The 19,444-nt window shown below is 39.6% G+C and overlaps 2 protein-coding genes across 4 annotated transcripts in view; one reads left to right on the top strand and one right to left on the bottom strand.

The window, feature by feature from the left end:
• strn (striatin, calmodulin binding protein) overlaps positions 1-7,579 on the top strand; it is a 145,512-nt gene extending 137,933 nt beyond the window's left edge. For both annotated transcript variants that reach the window (XM_072559133.1, XM_072559128.1), the window contains 2 exons: positions 773-859; positions 4,972-7,579. In XM_072559133.1, coding sequence (XP_072415234.1) covers positions 773-859; positions 4,972-5,141 — 257 coding nt within the window. In that variant the 3' untranslated portion in view covers positions 5,142-7,579. The remainder of the gene's footprint in view (positions 1-772; positions 860-4,971) is intronic.
• Positions 7,580-15,105: 7,526 nt separating this feature from the next.
• vit (vitrin) overlaps positions 15,106-19,444 on the bottom strand; it is a 66,943-nt gene continuing 62,604 nt past the window's right edge. For both annotated transcript variants that reach the window (XM_072559103.1, XM_072559113.1), the window contains exon 20: positions 15,106-17,802. In XM_072559103.1, the coding sequence (XP_072415204.1) occupies positions 17,624-17,802 (179 nt within the window). In that variant the 3' untranslated portion in view covers positions 15,106-17,623. The remainder of the gene's footprint in view (positions 17,803-19,444) is intronic.

Genomic DNA, 19,444 nt, shown 5'->3' with positions numbered 1-19,444 from the left:
TTTGCTACTCCAAAAATCTCAACCAAGTTTGTGAGACATGATTTCCCATGCACAAGGCCATATTGACTATCCCTAATCAGTCCTTGCCTTTTCAAATACGCGTGAATCCTGTCCCTCAGGATTCCCTCCAACAACTTGCCCACTGATGTCAGGCCTACCGGTCCATAGTTCCCTGGTGTGTCCTTACCATCTTTCTTAAACAGTGCTACCATGTTAGCCAACCTCCAGTCCTCTGGCACCTCACCTGTGACTATCGATGATACAAATATCTGAGCAAGGGGCCCAGTGATCACTTCCCTAGCTTCCAACAGAGTTCTAGTGTTCACCTGATCAGGTCCTGGGGATTTATCCACGTCTATGTATTTCCAGACAACTAGCATTGTCTCCTCTGTACTATGGACATTGTTGCAATAGTTGTGGCTGAGGGAGGATTTTTTTTTTCCCAGCATTCAGGGAGAGCAGCTTGCTTCTCTGAATACTCGCACAGAAATGCTTACACCCGTCGAATCAAGAGCTGAAATCTTGCTTTAACATGATGTCCTAAAATTGACACTTGTAAAAGTGTAGAGTCATTAGCTATTTATTGCAGTGAATTGTTAGCCTAAATTATGTATTCAAATCTTCACTGGGCTATTAGAATTTAAAAAGATGTAGACTTACAATAAACAGCTGCAGCTATATAAAAGGTCTGTAGGTTCAATGGGTTAAATAGCCTCATTTCTTCACTAACTCCTGTCGTACCACTCTAATACACTAATTTTCTTATTTCCAGGAAAAGTTCTTCATTCAATGGTTGCCCATTTGGATGCTGTCACAAGTTTAGCTGTAGATCCAAACGGCTTGTATCTGATGTCTGGCAGTAAGTATCTACTTAAAATACATTAGTTTGGATAATGTCATACAGTCATCGAGATATACAGCACAGAAACCGACCCTTCGGTCCAACTCGTCCATGCCAGTCTGATATCCTATTCTAAATTAGTCTAGTCCCATTTGTCAGTACTTGGCCCATATGCCTGTAAACCCCTCCTATTCCTATCCAAGCAGATGCCTTTTAAGTTTACCAGCTTCCACCACTTTCTTTGGCAGCTCGTTCCATACAGACACCACCTTCTGTGTGAAAAAGTTGCTGCTTAGGTCCCTTTTAAATCTTTCCCCCTCACTGTAAACCTATGCCCTTTAGTTCTGGACTCACCCATCTCAGGGAAAAGACCTTGACTATTTACCCTATCCATCTCCCTCATGATTTTATACACTTCTATCAGGTCACCCCTCAGCCTCTGATGCTCCAGGGAAAAAAGGGGAACCTATTCAGCCTCCCCTTATAGCTCATAAGAACATAGCATGGATAAGCCATTCATCTCCACTATTCAATACAATAATCCACTTGAATCCAATTTCCCATATTATTTCCAAATCTCTTTATGTAATTTGCATTTAGAAATCTGTAAATCCCTTCCTTAAACTTATTGAGTTAATAAGTTTCCATAGTCCACGGGAGTGGCAATTTCCAAATATTCGCAACTCCTCTGGGCAGCAAGAAAACAATCTCATCTTGGTCTGAAGTGGCTTTTCACTTAGTTTGAAATTATGTCCTGGATTCTAGATTCCCCAATCAAAGGAAACATTTTACTGCATCTATCCTTTCAGTATCCTGTAGATTTCAATAATATTGCCTCTCATTCTTTGAAACTCCAGAGAATACAAGTCCAGTTTGCTTATTCCCTTTCCGTGAGACCGTCCTGTCATCCCGCGAACATATCTGGTGACCTTCACTGCACTTCATAATAATATCTTTCCTGAGATAATGAGTCCAAAACAGCACAAACTCTAGGTGCTTTCTAACTGAAGCAAGACTTCACTACTTATGCATTTCAGTTGTCTTGCAGTAAAGACAAATGTCTGATTAGCCTTTCTAGTAGTTTGCAGTACCAGCATGTTAGCCTTCATTAATTTATTGACAAGGATTTCCAGGTTCCTTTGTGCATCTATAATTCCTAACCCCTTACAATTTACCAAATACTCTACACTTCAGTTCCTGCTTCCTCATATGGGTAACCTCGTAATTTTCCAATGTTATATTCTGACTGCCGTGTTCTTGCCCATTCATTTAAGCCCATCTAAATCCTCGTGAAGCCACTTTCATCATCCTCACAATACACATTCCCACCTAGCTTTGTTGCCACCCACAAACTTGAAAGTAGTGCATTTGGTCTCCATGTCCAAATCGTTCATATAGTGAACAGCTGGGGCCCAAGTACTGATCTTTGCCGTATTCCACTAGTCATAGCAACAAAACAAAAATTACCTATTTATTCCTACTGTTTTTAGCCAACCCTAATCCATGTTAGTACATTACCTCCTATCCAATTCATAAGTCAATGCTGACTATGCCCAATCAGATCATTGTTATCTAAGTGTTCATTCATCACATCCTTCATTATAGATTCTAGCATTTTGCATACTATTGATGCAAGACAAACAGGTCCGTAATTCCCTATTTTCTGTCTTCCTCCAATCTTAAATAGTGAAGTTATACTTGCTACATCCCAATCTGCAGGAACCATTCCAGCATTGGTAAAATTTTGGAAGATGATCAGTAATCCATTCACTCTCGCCACCCCTACTCTTTCAACACTGGATGTTAGAAATCACCTGGCAGGGACTTATCAACCTTTAGTCACAATTTTTCCAACACCATCATCACACTATACTAATTTGCCTCAATTCGTCATTTTCCCTTATTCTCTTCACAAACACTTAATTTCTTACTCATCTGCATCCATTCCTCTCCACATATCACCTCCAATCAAATGCGCACAGATAAGCAGGCTCCATTGCATACAAAACCCCTTTCACATACTCCTTCCTGCACCCTTGCACAAAATCTCCTTCACTCATTCATACACACACCCTCACTCTCCTACACATCCACCCACTATCTGAATCACTCAAACTCTCATAGCCCCTTTACCTCAATATTTTACTTCCTCACTTATTAGTCCACTCTATTTGTATTGTTCTGTCCAGTCCTGCCTGTGCTGTGCCGCTTGAAACCTCCTCTGTCTCTCCCCCTTGCTCTTGCTCTCTCTTCTCCCCCCCCCCCCCCACCTTGTTTGCACATGCTCTGTGCCCACCCCACTTTCGCGCGCTTTCTACCCATATCACTCAGACTTCCCCATCCCTGCACATTCTTCTCTCTCCTTCCACCCCGGCTCACACTCTGCTCTCTCTTCACCATCCTACACCTCACTCGTGCTGTCTTCTCTCCTCTGCACGCATTCACGCTATCTCTCCCCTCCAACCCACACTCCCCCCTTTGCCCCCTCTCCTCATTCGCGCCCCCCCCCCCGGCTTGCTTAAGAGCAGCACCACCGTGCCCCCTATTAGAGTGAGTTTCGTCTTCCCCTGATTTGTTCCTTCAACTGGAGCCTTTTTCTCTGACTTGATTGGCAAGTCAGTTCCACCCCCAACCTGCTTCCTGATTGGACTGCCAGTTCACTTGCTGAGTCGATGCCAACTCCCACACCCAACAACTACTGCCATCAGCCCAATAGGCATCATGTCCTTTGCAGTTTCCTGTAATCATTCCCTCTGTCTGAGCTTTGGATTAAATGGAAGGAGTGACATTCACACTAATAGTTCCTCAAATTAGAGAGCATTTCTGTTCCTACCAGCAGGAAAGGAGGGAGTGAAATGGTCTCTGGTTGGAGGAGTAGTTCCTTGCAGAATTTTCCACTTGTATTTGGAACCCTGGTTGTGTACCAGATAGAGTTCCTCACTGGGCCACGTTCTGGCTCATTGGTGCCCTCTTGGACAAACCTGTGAGAGATGATCACAAGCCTGTATCTTCTGGTAAGAAAGTTGTCAGCCTAGCAACAGCTCAGATTTGTTCCTGATCAGACACTATTCATTAAGTAGTGAGTACTTTCTTTGGAAAGAGGTAGAGAGGAATCTTTGGGGTTGTGTTAGCTTGATACCTGAATATCTATTCCTCCCTAGCAAAGTGAATTGGCCTTTAATTGGTCATTAAGTAGTCAGTGGACAGATAGGCCCAAGCTTAATTTTCCAGAATGTAATTCAGGCACAGGTATGAAGGTGGCAACATTCTGGGTTTTGAATCCTGTGCCTTTGAAAGACGGGCTTATAGTGTGGCCTGGCTGAGGTGGAGGTTGGATTGCCACCCAACGTCTGGAGGGCTCTTTAACTCCCCCTCCCACTCCCCCAAAGACATGCAGGTCCTGGGCCGCCTCCATCATCAAACCCTTACCAGCTGACGCCTGGAGGAAGAACGCCTCATCTTCTGCCTTGGGACCTTCCAACCACATGGAACCAATGTGAATTTCATCAGTTTCTCCATTTCCCTTCTCCCCACCTTATCCCAGATCCAACCTTCCAATTTGGCACCTCCCTCTTGACCTATCCTACCTGTCCATTTTCCTTCCCAGCTATCTGCTCCACCCTCCTCTCCGACCTATCACCTTCATGTACCTATCGCATTCCCTGATGAAGAGGTTATGCTCAAAATGTCGATTCTCCTGCTCCTGATGCTGCCTGACCTATGTTTTTCCAGCCCTGCACTCTCCAGCAGTCTTCACTTTCTCCCATTCTTGCCATTAAAACAATACTTTAAAGAATCAAATTGGAACAATATTGGGATGGTAACCAATAAGTTCTGTTGGTTTTAGCCAGCTAAACTTCAGCAGTACTCCTCAACACTGGTATTTGGTCTTGGCTCTGTACCTAGGTTCTTTAGATTGGGAAAATAGGGTGAGGATGGTTCATATTTGATATGTTGAGATTTGCATTTGTTGAATTCCTGCTAGATTGGGTCAGAGACTATAGGCACAGTGGTGAATCTCGCTGTATGGCTGACCAAGTAGAAAATTATGACTTTTGAAACCTTTCTGATAAATATTAATTATTTTTAAACTCTCTCCATTTTCTTTTTTCTCCCCTCCCCACACCAAGGTCATGACTCTTCCATTCGTTTGTGGAGTCTCGAGACCAAGACATGTATTCAGGAATTCACTGCACATCGTAAAAAGTTCGATGAATCCATCCATGATGTGGCATTTCATCCTTCCAAATGTTACATTGCCAGTGCTGGGGCTGATGCATTGGCTAAAGTATTTGTATGACAGTTTTCTGTATGACTATTTCAGACCCTCTATTATCAATTAGTGTCTATGACACTGCCAGACATAGGGATATCCTTTACTGCCTAGCAATCCTGACACTTGGGTTGCAGAGTCTAGAGTTCTGAAACACTTGTATTTTCTGCAAGTTTTTTTTTTCACCTGGTTTGTTCAGGCTGCTCTGAGTCCAACTATGCTAAGGTCTGAGGGATTTGCTGTTCAGTTCTTCTTAAGTTAATTTCTGTAATCTGGGGCTGCCCTGTTTATCCAGGCAGGCCTGGATAAAGTAGGGATGGGGTATATTTCCTGTTTTTAGAGAAATAAAAATACATCTGGCAACATCTGTAAGAAAGGCAAAGTCTGTTCTCTGTGCTGGACAGCTAAATTGTTTGAGGTAACATGGAATGTTATAGAATGTACAGCCAAGCTGCAGCCAATGCAGCAACTCCAGGTTAAAGGGAGATGTAGAAAGTCCAACATTAGAGTATTTTTGAAGACAAGATGCCAAACATTTGCTAAACAAAAGAAGACCTCTTAAACAATTGTACAATAAAAGCTGAATGTTTACATATGGGATATAATATCTGTAGTCGATTATTGTTCTAGCTGCCTGATTGTATTAGACTTGTGCCAGCAGTGTGATCCGTGAACATGTTTCTTCTTAAAAACAGTTTTAAAAGTTTTTAAGGTAAATTTGGATTGTCAGTAAATTTAATCAACACTTCATTCAGAATTGTGTATAAATATGCATTCAAAGTATTGTTTAGCACTTATATAAACACTGACATTTTTAAATACAACTATAAACAGGTATGCATTCTTTTAAAACACAATGGCAGACTTTTGCCTTTAAAAAGAAACTTTAATTCTTTAATATTGGGTATTTGAATGTCTAGTGCTCTCACAAAATGCGTTTTAATTTCAGATAGCCTGACGACTACATATTGTAAACATGGCAGTGTTTAATGGTATTATAGTGTTGGGGCATTTTATTTTTGGGTATTTTTGTAATAAACCTCGACATTAACACTTCCTTGGACTGGTAAGTACACAATGGGTGGTGGTGTGGTGAATTGAATATAGTGCTGCACTATTTTGTTAAGAGATTTTACTGATCGAATTTTCAAGAGACATGCCATCTGTTTTCAGTGGTGTGTCAGATGCAATTGAAGATTGCTGGGCATAAGACCAAGTTAATTTTACAGCAAGATTAATTTGCATGGAGATTAAAACTGGTTTTAATTCAAATAGCCAGTTCCTTACTCTCTCGAGCAAAAAATGAGTTTAATCATTGGACATTGACCAAAATGTGCACCTGTTTATTTTTCAAATTGGGAATCCAACTTTAAAGTTAGCTTGCTAAAATCTCCCATTTCCTGGTTCAGTAGCCCACTATTTCAGAGGGGAAATAAGATTTTTTGAAATTAATTCATGTACATATAAAGTATCTCAAAATGGATCCTCTTTAATACTGACAGTGGTTTGTATTTGAAAGTAGAGATGCTAATGAGGTGAGTGAGAGAGTTTGGTATGTGTATGGGGCACGTTTTCTATATCTACCTACTTTTTTTTAAAGAGTGATCATGTTTAGGTGGAACTGTATAGAAGAGGTTTCTAAGCATCATGGTTATTTGAGTTTTACTAAAAGCTAATTTTCTTGTAAAAAGCTGATTGTTATTCTATGATGTACCCATCTCTTTTCTGAAATGAAAAGTGTCTGATAGATTTATTGGTAATAAAAAATCCCATCTTTCAGAAATTAATACATTTGCAGTGTGTAAGTTTCGTTGAGGCTTCTGATCTGTCACTGCTAACTGTGAAATTGCAACGAAACAGTAATTGACTTTATAACAATGACCCAACATTTTAAAACAATGGATTTTGAGTATCTAACTTCTGTTATTAAATCCACTGTCTTAAGTAAACTTTATGGTAATGTGTGATATGAGTAGCATCAAGTGTTCACCCAATCAAATTCAAGGTATACTGATGTTTTTCATTGGGAACCCATGGGTTCTTCATTGTAATTGATTCCCTTTGATAACTGTCTCTCCTTCCTTTTATTGGCATTGTGAACATGGTCTGAAAAGTCAAACTGGATTTTGTTTTTAATTTATGGCTGGTCTTTCAAAGATATTTCTCATTCCTTCCTTATGTAAATACCCATATCCAATTATTAATTAAATTCACTGGCCAGCCTTTTAAATATTTTTCATGTATATGGTGACAGAATTTCACAATCCCCACTCCACCTATAACAAAATGTCCCCACCTGGGTGCACTGCTCACAATTGCAGGAAAAATAATTAAATGATTTTCAGAGAGAAGACTCTACTCAGCTGGATTTCTTATCTACTACAAAGTGTTTTTTTCATGAGTAAAGTCTGTCAGCCTCTACAAATATATTGTCATCCTGTCCATAATAAAGCTATTTTATCATTTGGGCTTGTTGGCTATGTTTTGTTTTCAATGTCATGGCTGAAACATAATGTGTGTGTTATTCTCCTTGCACTGAGGTAATTGCCCTTTCCCATGATTTAATATAGAAGTTTATTTACCAATCTTTTCTCTCTGGTTCATCCCAAAGTGATGAGATTGCAAATCTGGCTGAGCAAGGTGACTTCAATCTCCAACATGCCCAAGATAGAGTTGGGGCTGTTGCTCAGGCATGAGTCTGTAATGTAAAGTTACTTATGATTCTGTACCAATAGTGCAATCAAAATTTCACATCTATATGGTAGCCAAGTATATCACACTTGTGATCTAAATTAAGGACAAGGTTGCTTGGAAAACTAGTTTGAAACTGATAGAAAAAGTCTGCTTGAGCGAGAGGTATGGTAGGGTCTCTGATTTAGAAACAAAGTATTAACTACTTGAGTTTTAATGAATGGGGATTGTTTAAGGAAGAGATTGTAGTTCATGACTGGCCAATAAGTAGAAAACAGTGAGATCTGCAAATGGATGGAAATTACTGTCACTTCACAGTATATGCAGCGAGGAGCAAATTGTGAATAGGGAGGCAAAGTACACAGGCCAGGGGGAAGCTTTGAATCAAAAGTTCAAACCAGTTTACATAAAATCTAAACGATGACAGAAGTCAATATTTGAAAATTTGAAATTCATATTTGCAGCAAATCTCCCCCTGAAAGTTGTCCCTCAACACTCAAAATAATATTTGAGAAGATTGAACGTAATCTGCATGCGTAGTTTCAATATGCTAATATGTTAATTGCTTGCAATCTGCATCATATGTGAAACTCTTCAGGCATGAGACATTGAAGTAAAAAGAGTAGATGAAGATTTGTGGGTCTTTGTCAAAGTGTTTTAGACAATAAGATGTTTTTTTTTCAAGGGAAGGAATTGGTGTGCTCTAGATTCCTTTATGACTATCCACTTAGTGAAAAATCATCATGTATTGAGAGGGGGAATAAATGAAACAAATGGATTTTTAGGACAATAGAGAATGGTTTCAATAAGAGTTACAAGCTAGGTTTTTGTTAATTCCAGATTTTAGTTGAATTTAAATTTTACCATCTTCCATGGTGTGATTTGAGTTGATTTCCCCAGAAAATTAGCTTGAGGTTCTGAATTAATCACTAGCCACCACCTCCCTATTGTCGTGGATCTTGTGCTGAAGTCCTTTAAGTGGGTCTTGATCCTGCAACCTTCTCATTTATGTAAGGGTACTACCAATTGAGCAGGGTTGGATGAAGAGAATGTGATTCATGGGGCTCTGGCACCTGCACAGTGGAAAGAGAGGTATTTCATTGCTCAGTGCCATAGGACCTGCACTTGGCTGAGATCTTCAAGGGATAGAATCACAATGGATGGAGATGAGGAATAACGAAAAGCCTGATAACACCCATAATAAAAACTATATATCTTTGGATGTAGAAATAATCCAAGATATATTAGGAATTTATAACCGTGTGTGCAATCATCGAGGAGAACTTTAATCTTTCTTAGAGACTGGAACAAATCTAAATAGCAAAGTTGGACTGGAGGACAAGTTGGTGGAATGCACCCATGACAGTTTCTCAGAACAATACAGAATGTGAAATACAATGAAGAATTACCAAAACGGTTGAGGGAACAATTGATACAAGAGAAATTTGGCCAAGAACAAAGGAATAAATATGAAGAGTTTCTTTGTGTATTTTTTAAGGAGCGTTAACAAAATGAGCGTTGGTCCTAGAAAGTGAGTCCGGAGAACTAATAATGGAAAAGATGGTAGCTGAATTGTTCAGACGTTTTACAACAGTCTTGTTAGCCCTGCTGTCTCTCAGCGCCAGAGACCCGGGTTCAATTCCCGCCTCAGACTGTGTGGAGTTTGCACATTCTCCCCGTGTCTGCGTGGGTTTCCTCCCACAGTCCAAAAATGTGCAGGTTAGGTGAATTGCCATGCTAAATTGCCCATAGTGTTAATAGAAGGGGTAAATGGAGGGGAATGGGTCTGGATGGGTTGCGCTTCGATGGGTTGGTGTGAACTTGTTGAGCCAAAGGGCTTGTTTCCACACTGTAAGTAATCTAATCATTATAGAGGAAATAAGTAACATTGCAGAGCAACAATAAATCAGTAGATGGAAGAGAAGGGGAAATCGCAATCACCAGAGAAGTGGTACTGAATAAATTTGTTGGGGCTGTGGGCTAGAATCTGACCATTCTGGAATGGACTTCATCCTAGGGTCTTAAACAAGTGAAAGGGAAATTGTCTTTGACTAATCTATTGGATTTCTTTAAGGAGGTAATACATGCTATGGATAAAAATGAACCGGTGGATGTACTGTACTTACATTTCCCGAAGACATTTGATAAAGTACCACAACAAACATTCCTGCTCAAAGTAAAAGCTCCTGATGTAGTGATAAGTGTATTGGCATGCATTGAAGATTGGCTAACAGGAAATATGGGCATAAATGGGTCTTTTACAGGTTTATATGATATAACAAGTAGTGTGCCATAGATGTCAATCCTGGGACCTCAAGTTTAACATTGATATAAATGACAAGCATGAAGGAACAGGACATATGGTTACCAAATTTGCTGAGATTTCAAAGTTAAGTTGGAAAGTAAGTCGTGAAGAGAACATGGAGGTCAAGTTGATGTTGTCTTTGTGTTCTTATTGCCTGTCACACTTATTCTCTTGCTGTTGTGTGCAGATGATGGTGCCAGTATTCTGAATTTTCCACCCCCTGTGCCAGCCTTGCAGACATTGTGGAGGAGTACTACTCTAGGTAACTTTATCCTGTAGTTTTTATTCCAGACTCTGCCCTTCCTACTGCCCATTTTTGGTGTGTGAAGTCAGCACCATTGCTTATTGCATGTTTATGGCATTCTTGTCTCTGGAAGAGATGTTGCCAAAGAGAATGTGCCAGCTCAATGATGACTGCTAGTACACTTGCTGAGCGTTAATTTTACATCAGGCAGGTTAGCCCTGATTAGTTGAGGCATTTCCCTGAGAATTGAACCACAGGATGGCTATCACCAACTTTGTTGAGTTGAAACAGACATAGTGTATGTACATGTTACTTATATCTGATACGCATAGGGCCATGTGATTTAATATATGTAACTTCTAGTAATGACAAGTGTACCACAATGTGAACCTGACTGACTATCCTAAATTGGTTAGGCGAAAGTGAGGACTGCTGATGCTGGAGATTAGAGTCGGGAAGGTGGAGCTGGAAAAGCACAGCAAGTCAGGCAGCATCCAAGGAGCAGGAGAATCAATGTTTCGTGCAAAAGCCCTTCATCAGGATTCTTCTGCTCCTCAGATGCTGCCTGACCTGCTGTGCTTTTCCAGTACCATATTCTCAATCCTAAATTGGTTGTCAACATAATTCTTCTCTCCCTCCCAGGTTACTCTGCAAATGTTATCCAATCATGGAATCACGTCTAATATTGGACACTTTTGAGTTTTGTAAAGCACAGTCTTGCTGAACATAGTCAGTACCTTGCTTCTTGTGAACTGCCAAAAGAATGTATTGTTTTGATACAATCTACTAGTCTTTGGGGTCACAGCCTACATGTCCAGCATTACATTGGCACTGAAATTCCCTACCATGTTATTCATTTTTGTGATAGGCAGAACATCAGTCAGAGCGAACTTCCACCAGTGAGTGCTATTTTGTCATTGAGCACAAATATTCTTTTCCTTTACATTGATGGCAGTTCACTAGAATACCAATCAGCACTATTGTCATCAAGCATAAATATTCTTTTCCCTTACATTAGTATTTCTAGTGAATTGTCCTGATGAGTGCAAGATAGAAAGCTTCAGCAAAATGTTTTTTGGGGGGAGGTGGTGAGGACTGCTCCAAATTCTGTAGATTGGTTTACTTTTTGGGAAAATACTAATGTATTCTTCAGGTTTGTCAGCCTCCATGAGAATGGGATAATTTGGTTATGAAATCATGATCAAACTTACTGAATTTTGGTCAATCACTTAGGATGACCCTTGCATTCTGCATTATGATTTCTCAGGGGTTTTATTTAATCTTCAAGGAGAGTCTCACTGTAGAATGGCATTTGCTACAAAATACAGGCTAACAGTTAAATGAAGTATCACAAAGTAACTCTGATTAATTGACTTTAGTTATTTTAAGACATTGTTGGACCCAAATATGTAAGCATGTTAGTTTAATTGAAATGCCCAGTATATGAAAATCATTCAAGTGGACATAGTATGAACATTTTATAGTTTGGATTTTCTATTTTTCATCCTAGTTGAGTGAATATGCATCATTTTTCTTTTGATATTTATATTTTCTGCTTGTCTTCATTCCTGTGAGGTTATTGCAGTACCATTTAAAACTAATATTCAGCAACATTTGCTTACTTAATCTCCATGAAGATAATGGACGTGACACAACTTGATAAATCCGAGTCCAAGACTAAAGGGCATAGGTTTAAGGTGAAAGCGGAAAGATTTAAAAAGAACCTGAGGGGTAACTTTTCATGCAGAGGGTGGTGCATGTATGGACTGAGCTGCCTGAGGAAGTGGTGGAGGCTTGTACAGTTACCACATTTAAAAGGCATCTGGATGGGTATATGCATAGGAAGGGCTTGGAGGGATATAGGCCAAGTGCTAACAAATGGAACTGTTAGATTGGGATGTCTAGTTGGCACAGATGAATTAAACAGAAGGGTCTGTTTCTGTGCTGTACAACTCTATGACAAGAAAATTACCAAAAGATAAAACTAGGTTTAGTGAGGTGGGCAAAGATCTGGCAAATGGAGTATAATATGAGTGTGAATTTTTTTTTCCCACTTTGGCATGAAGAGAAACCATTATGAAAATGATGAGAGATTGTAGAGCTGAGAGAGAGGAATCTGGGTATTCTAGTGTCCTAGTGACTAAATGTTTGTACGTGGGTTCAAAAAGTAATTAGGAATGCCAATAGAATGTTATGAATTATCATGAGGGGAATTGAATAGAGAAGTAGGGAAATTGCTTCAGTTACATGCAGTACTGATGAGACCATATCTGGAATGCTATGTATAATATTAGTCACCTTATTTAAGGAAGGATGAAAACATATTGGAAGCAGTTCAGAGAAGGCTTACTCCCAGAACCTGGAATTAGTGTGCTATCTTATGAAGAAAGGTTACATAAGTAGGATAGGTTTATATCTGCAGGATTTTGAAAGAGTTTGGGGGCAACTTGATTGAAACATAAGATCCTGAGGAGAATTGACAAAGTGGAGGTGGAGGTGTCCTCTTCTGGGAGAATCTATAACTAGGAGTGATCTTTAAAAATGAGAGGTCAGCCACTTAAAGCGCAGCTGAAGTGAAATTCTGAGAGTCAAGAGTCTTTAAATTTCTGAAAAAGGTGATGGAAGCCATGTCATTGAATATTTTTAAATGTGGATGAAGTAAGTAAGGAGATGAAAGCTTATTGAGTGGTGAATCAAGCATGAGCTAAATAGCTTACACCATCTTATTTATATCATGGAACCAACCACGATAAATCTAATTTAGGATTTGTTTGTGTACTGAGATGGAGTTAAGTTTATGGAGCAGAGTGCAGAAAGGAATTCCATCCTTGGCAGTGATATACCTGGGACTTAAAGTCTTAGATTTAAAGCCAATTACTTTAATATGTGAGAAATTTGCCTAAGGTTGATTGGGAAAGGAGATTTAAAGAAATGGAAGTAGCTAAGTCGTAGACAATATCAAAGAAAAACTCAACAAATATACATTCTGCCATGGTGGTAATCAAACCTGGGTTCTCCCTAGACATTATCTGGGTCTCTGGATTACTAAATCCAGTGACAGTATCGCAAAGACAATATCTAAGGAAAGGTTATTGTAAAGGTAATAATAAAGATTAATTCAATTTTAACCGGTTGTGGTTCCTAGAGACAATTTCTGATCAAACATCAAATCTCATATCACAACTATTCTAAGAGACAATGAGTAGGAGTGAAGCAGATTAAACCATCTCCGGCAGGAAAAAGATGTTGTTAAATCTTCAAAACTGTGATTTGAGTTTATTGCATTCCATATCCCAATGAGTACGATAAAGGAATTTGTATTACTTGTCATTGGCGAACCGCTTTAAAAGGCTTAAAAAAAATTGACTCATTGAGTTTGTCTATGGACATGAAGTAGGGCCTAGGAAAAGGGGGTCCCCTCAGTGCAAAATATTTTGGACTACGCGACTGAGAAGCCAGACTTGACCGTTTTCCCCTCCTTCCTCAGCTCGCTGCCACTGAGTAGGGAAGGAGTTTAAGTACCTTTCCAGACTAGCACTGTTTTAACTTCAGAATGCCCTGGGTCACACAAGAAACAGGAGAACTTAATTCCTGAATTTCCTTTTACTGATGACTGCAGTTTCCTGGCCTTTGATTACAGGAAAGTTGTGTTTGAAAAAAAAAACTGATTCTTAACCAACATGGGTATTTGAGTTGAAATGCTTACTTTGTTAACAAGATCAATTTGCCCAAAGGTTTTTTTGACAAGTTCCACGAACAAACCAAACCAAAGAAATCTTTGCTTTTGTAACTATAAACAGCTGTACCAAAGTAAGGTGTTACAATCTGGAACGAAGAACATTGCTACAAGATGACAATAATGGAGTAGGGAATGTATTCAGTATTCAGTAATCATCCAAGAGAACATAAAACATATCAAAGAAAATACTCCATAATTGAGAAGGAAATGTTAAATCTTGGTAGATATCCAATAGTTTGAATAAATTTTCAAATAATCAAGGAGAAACATTAAATTGATCATAATCCACTGGTCTTTTTGAAGAAGCTTTGTACAAAGAGTTCTTTTGTTTGAGTTTGGTGTTGCAACCCCAATAGAGCTTGTTGCCATGAAAAACAATGCAATTTCTACTGCTTCTTTCAAGATTTTTAAGAAGGGCAATAGTAATGAAAGCAGACTTGAGATATGGTAATTCTATAATGTTAGAATCCTGCTGGTCACAATTTTCAATCACTTATTTTTGCTTTAGAATTAATTGATATTCACGCATTGCAAACATGAAAAAGTTACTGTATAGTAAAGCTGTATTTTGCCCAAGGGGAGACAAGTGTGATGGAATCCACTGTTTCAAAGCTTGTATTTCTGAGATAGACCCTCATTGAAAAGGGGAATCAAAAATAGAAATGGACCTTTGCAGTTTCTATTCCCACTGCCACTCCCGCTCCTATTCCCATTCCCACCCTGTCCCTGTTACACACCTTGGAAAACAAAGAATTGGATATTTGAATATTCAAAGAATGTGGGAGTCAAACAGCTTGCATCTGTGTACAATTTTAAGGTAATTCCAAAATCTAGTCAGACAAAATTTGACATCAATTCACAAAGATTAAAAATTTACCAAAACAATGCTTTTAAGAATGTAGGATAAGTAAAGAGCTTTGAGAAGGGAATTTCAGAGTTTGGGTCTAGGCAGTTTCCAGATATGTTTATAACAGCACAAGGGCCATCATGAACAGCAACAGAGCACAGCCCATCATTTTGAATGCCTGTGACTTTTATTTATTTGGATATGGAATTAAACGTTGTAATTACACTGAAGCCCAGACTCATCAGAAAGCACCTTTTAGAATCCATTCTAAGCACTGGACTTTGATTGTTACTTTTCAGATATTAAATATTTGGTTTTAGTTAATAGACCAGCTGTATACATATCATACACAATTGCTCTTATATTGCAACTTCAAATGAGTATTTAAGCCAGAAGAACTCACTATGTCAATCACTATGCATGGATATGTCTTAAATATTACCCCAATGTAAATAATTCTTATGAAGCAAGATGCAGTGATTTCATCTTGGGGTGCAGTTGACTGCAAGATTTGGAAACCAGACTGAGCGAGACTAACAGGTTCCTTTCCTTCTGCAGTACCTCAATGGACCAGGGAGCTTTGAACAAAAATGTTGTAGTTCAGTCATTTCACCATCAAACCCCACTGCCCCTCCAACTGTTACTCATAACAACCAGATGTTATTCAATTCAGTTTTTACTCATTTGTGCTCGCAAGTCCAATGCCATAGCCACCAACTTAATAAAGCAATTGGCTCTACTGGAAATAAGATCCACAAAGGCTGCTCACCTTCCCATACCACAACCTGTGGTATGGGACTAATTCAGCCACGGTGCCTTGCAGACAAATGCCACAGAGACCTTTGCTGAGCCTGATCCTGACTCTGTTCCAACAGCCATGTCTGGTAAAAGGCTTGCTGAATGGTTTTAGAATTGTGGTGGATTTTACCCATACCTGCTACCAGTGTCAAAACACAGATAAAGCGAGGCTTTTAAAATAAAACACAGAACTGTGGGATGCTGGAGACCTGAAAACAAAAACAGAATTTACTGGCAGAACTGCAAGTTCTGAAGTAGTCACTTGGCTCAAAATATTAACTCTGCTTTCTTCCTGCAGATACTGCCAGAGCTGCTAAATTTCACCAGCAATTTCTGTTTTTGTTTCAGAGAAGACTTATTGCATTTGCTGCTCATGAGGTTATACTGTACATCTCAATACTAGTCATCACAGTTCACTTGCAGCACTGAAGAAAGCTATTTGCCCTAATGTGCCTAAGCTGATATTGGGGAGTTAGGGTGTTAGGGAAGCCCATCTGAGATTGTGAACCTGGGATATCTGGCATTTCAATCCTAGTGTCTTTCAAAGCAGAAACAATACATCTGGACTAAGTAAGCTGTTGTTGTAGAGTACTTTGAGACATCTTCAGCATAAGGTGAGGGTCTGTCTAATTCATGCTCCCTTCCAACCCTGTAACCAAGGCCATTTGCATCACTTCAGCACAGGCGGAGGACTGAGAGTGGGCACTTGCTGACACGTGGTTCTGAAGTTTAATGGTGGAATTACTAAGCAATCAATTTCTTGATCCTTTTCTAAAGTACAATGGTGAACAGTGTTTTTCCTAAGAAAATGGAAGACAGACAATGTGTTAGAAATTATCCAAATGAATGGCTACTGGGCACGAACAGGAAGTTCCAGAATCTCAGATCCCAAAATTCCAAACTGCATTACAACTAGATCGGAAAAAAGTTTTAGCATCTTTCCTAACCTCAGGAGATCCCAAAAAGCTTGAAGTTCTTTTGAAGAGTTCTTCCTCTTACAGTTGTATTGTAGGAAATGTGGCAGCCATTTTGTGTACAGCAAGCTCTCACAAACACTAAGACGTTCCACCCCAATCCTCATCTGGTTTAGATGAAGAACATTTTGTACCATTCTTTTATATAAGTGGCAGAGGCTGGCAGGTAAGGATGGTCAGTGGATTTTCTGGATATTCACTTCACATAAAGGAGGAACAGTTCGGGGATGGTGGGGTGATTTCCCAGACTGGCCCATAAATTCTGCCCCTGCTCCGTGAACAACACTGAAGAGTTAGAGTGTCCTTTTGAGGATCCCCAAATAATATCAACTGTCCCCGTGCTCCCCACATGCCCCACCCCCCCGTCCAACCACTTCCTCCCCCCAAACCTCACCCTCGACCAAGGACAGATTTGATTATTTCTTCTCAAAGCAGTAGATTTCCTTACAGTCATTTTGTTGTTATTCTCCTTGTATAGGTATACTTGTCTTCTTGCTCCTAATAATAAGTCTAAGGAAGGAGAAAGATGATGGAGGCAACTGTGAGTTGCTACAGCTGCAGTTAGGAATGGAGAGCTGCTTGTGGGTACTGTTGGACTCATCATCACCCATCTCCAGGATTTGGGAGGATCACCTTGGGAAACTACTCTACAAGTGGGTTGGGATCCCTCCAATTAAACTCAGGACTGTGGCAAGGAATAAAATGGGCAGCTAGAACAGTGAGTGCAGAGGGATCAGTAACTGCATGCCGTCAGAGCTTCATATCTAACTGCCTCTAAAGTTTGGTGTCTGCATGAAAATAAGGAACCAAGTCTGTCCCTTTCACTGGGTAGATTGAAGCTTGCCTTTTAAACAGTTTATGTTGAGCAGTGCCTACAGTCTCTCCATCTGTTAGGGGGAGATGGAGTTTTCTCAGTTACGAGGCTGAGAGTTGAATTCTTGACAGATATTGTGCACAATCCGGGGCACAAATTGAAATAAGTTGTCAAACTCGTCAACAAAGAAGGAATGGTCCTTTTTGGGGTCTGATGCAATGTACTCCAGCTCATCCATCGCTGCCCAGGCAATGCCTACAGCATATGCAATCACACCTGCAAACAAAAAACAAGTAATCAGACTTCTTACATTGAATTATAGCACAGAAACACAGAGCTCCATGCCAGTATCTGTCCGTGATTTGAGCCAATTTAATTCATCTCCTCCTATCAGTATATCTTTCTATCCCTTTCTCCTTCAACTGCTCATCACACGCCCCCTGCAAGATATTAAAATTCTTTGTGCCTCTACATTCCCATCACTCTCCAGCTGAAGAATTTACCCCTCAATTTCTTCTTGAATTTATTAGTGACAAGCCTATATTTACGATTTCTGCTTTTCGAAACCTCCACAAGTGGAGAAATTTTCCTGGAGTTGACCCAATCAAATGGCTCCACTATTTTAAAAGCCTTCTATTAGGACTAGTGACATCAGCAGGGATTGAGGTGACATGATTGAGCCCACCAGGGTCAACCTGTCCAGATTGATTGGGCCTGTCACTCAGAGAAGATTTATGAAGATAATGCCAGGGATGAGAGTTCGGATCACAGGAACTGTCCCTTTAGCCCCTCAGGTCTGAACTACCATTCAGTAAGGTCCATGTCTGAGCTTCATATGTGCTGAGTATCCCTTGATATCTGTGGATAACAAAGACCCATCATCTCAGATTTAACATTTCCAGTTGGATTAGCAATGATTCCCATTTTCAAAGCAAGTTCCAAGCATCTATCATCTTTCTGTGGAGAGAGGTAGTTCCATGATTAACTACTGCTGGATAGTTTGGTTCACGTCTTCAGACACCGATCACGATCTCAAACTTTCCTGAACAGCAGGCATGAGTTTTCAGTTTCGACTTTATCTGTTCCTTTTAACATTTTGAGAACTCCTAACAACTCACCCCTTAACCATCTAAATTCCTGGGAATAGCATTGTATTTTATATAATTTCTCTAAGGAATTTAACCCTTGGAGTTCAGGTATCACTCTGGTGAATCTATGTTGTAATCCCTCAATGCTGACATACTCTTCCTAAGATGTGGTGCCCAGAACTGCTTGAGTATTCCAGGTTAGGCCTATCTTAGAATTTAAACTTTAGGTTTTCGAGTCCCATAAATATAAAGGCCAGTGTTAATTAAGTTTCAGATTATTCTATATGTTTTGTGACATTTTCATGATTTATGTATATGTACTTCCCAAATCGCACTGAGGTTTCACTGACTAACACTCCCACCCTTATTGGCTGTAAAATACATGACCTCATATTTTCTTACATCAAAAACCATTCACCAGAATTTTGGCCATTCACTTAATCTATCAAAGTCTCTGTAATTAGGTTTCATCTACAGTGCTTAAAACAATATTTATCTTCATGTTATCAGAGCAAAATACTGTAGATCAGAAATAAAACCAAAGGGCTGGAGAAACTCAGCATCTGTGGAGATTTAATGCTTCAAGACCAATGACTCTTCGTCAGAAGAAATCTTTGTGATATTGGTGAATGTATATAGGTAAAGGAATAAAAGCATAATGTATATTGTTAATAAATACTGTGAATAATTCAAACACCTCTCCTCCCATTCTGTCAATAAGAGCTACCTGCCTATTATTCCTACTTCCTGTCTCCTGCCTTTGACCAACTTTGTGACCAGGTTAAAAGTTTACCTTCAAATCCATGAGCTTCTAGTTTAACTAACAGTCT

This window comes from Chiloscyllium punctatum, chromosome 3, assembly GCF_047496795.1.
Source record: "Chiloscyllium punctatum isolate Juve2018m chromosome 3, sChiPun1.3, whole genome shotgun sequence".
Taxonomy (NCBI): Eukaryota; Metazoa; Chordata; class Chondrichthyes; order Orectolobiformes; family Hemiscylliidae; genus Chiloscyllium; species Chiloscyllium punctatum.
This window is presented reverse-complemented; position numbering and strand designations above follow the sequence as displayed.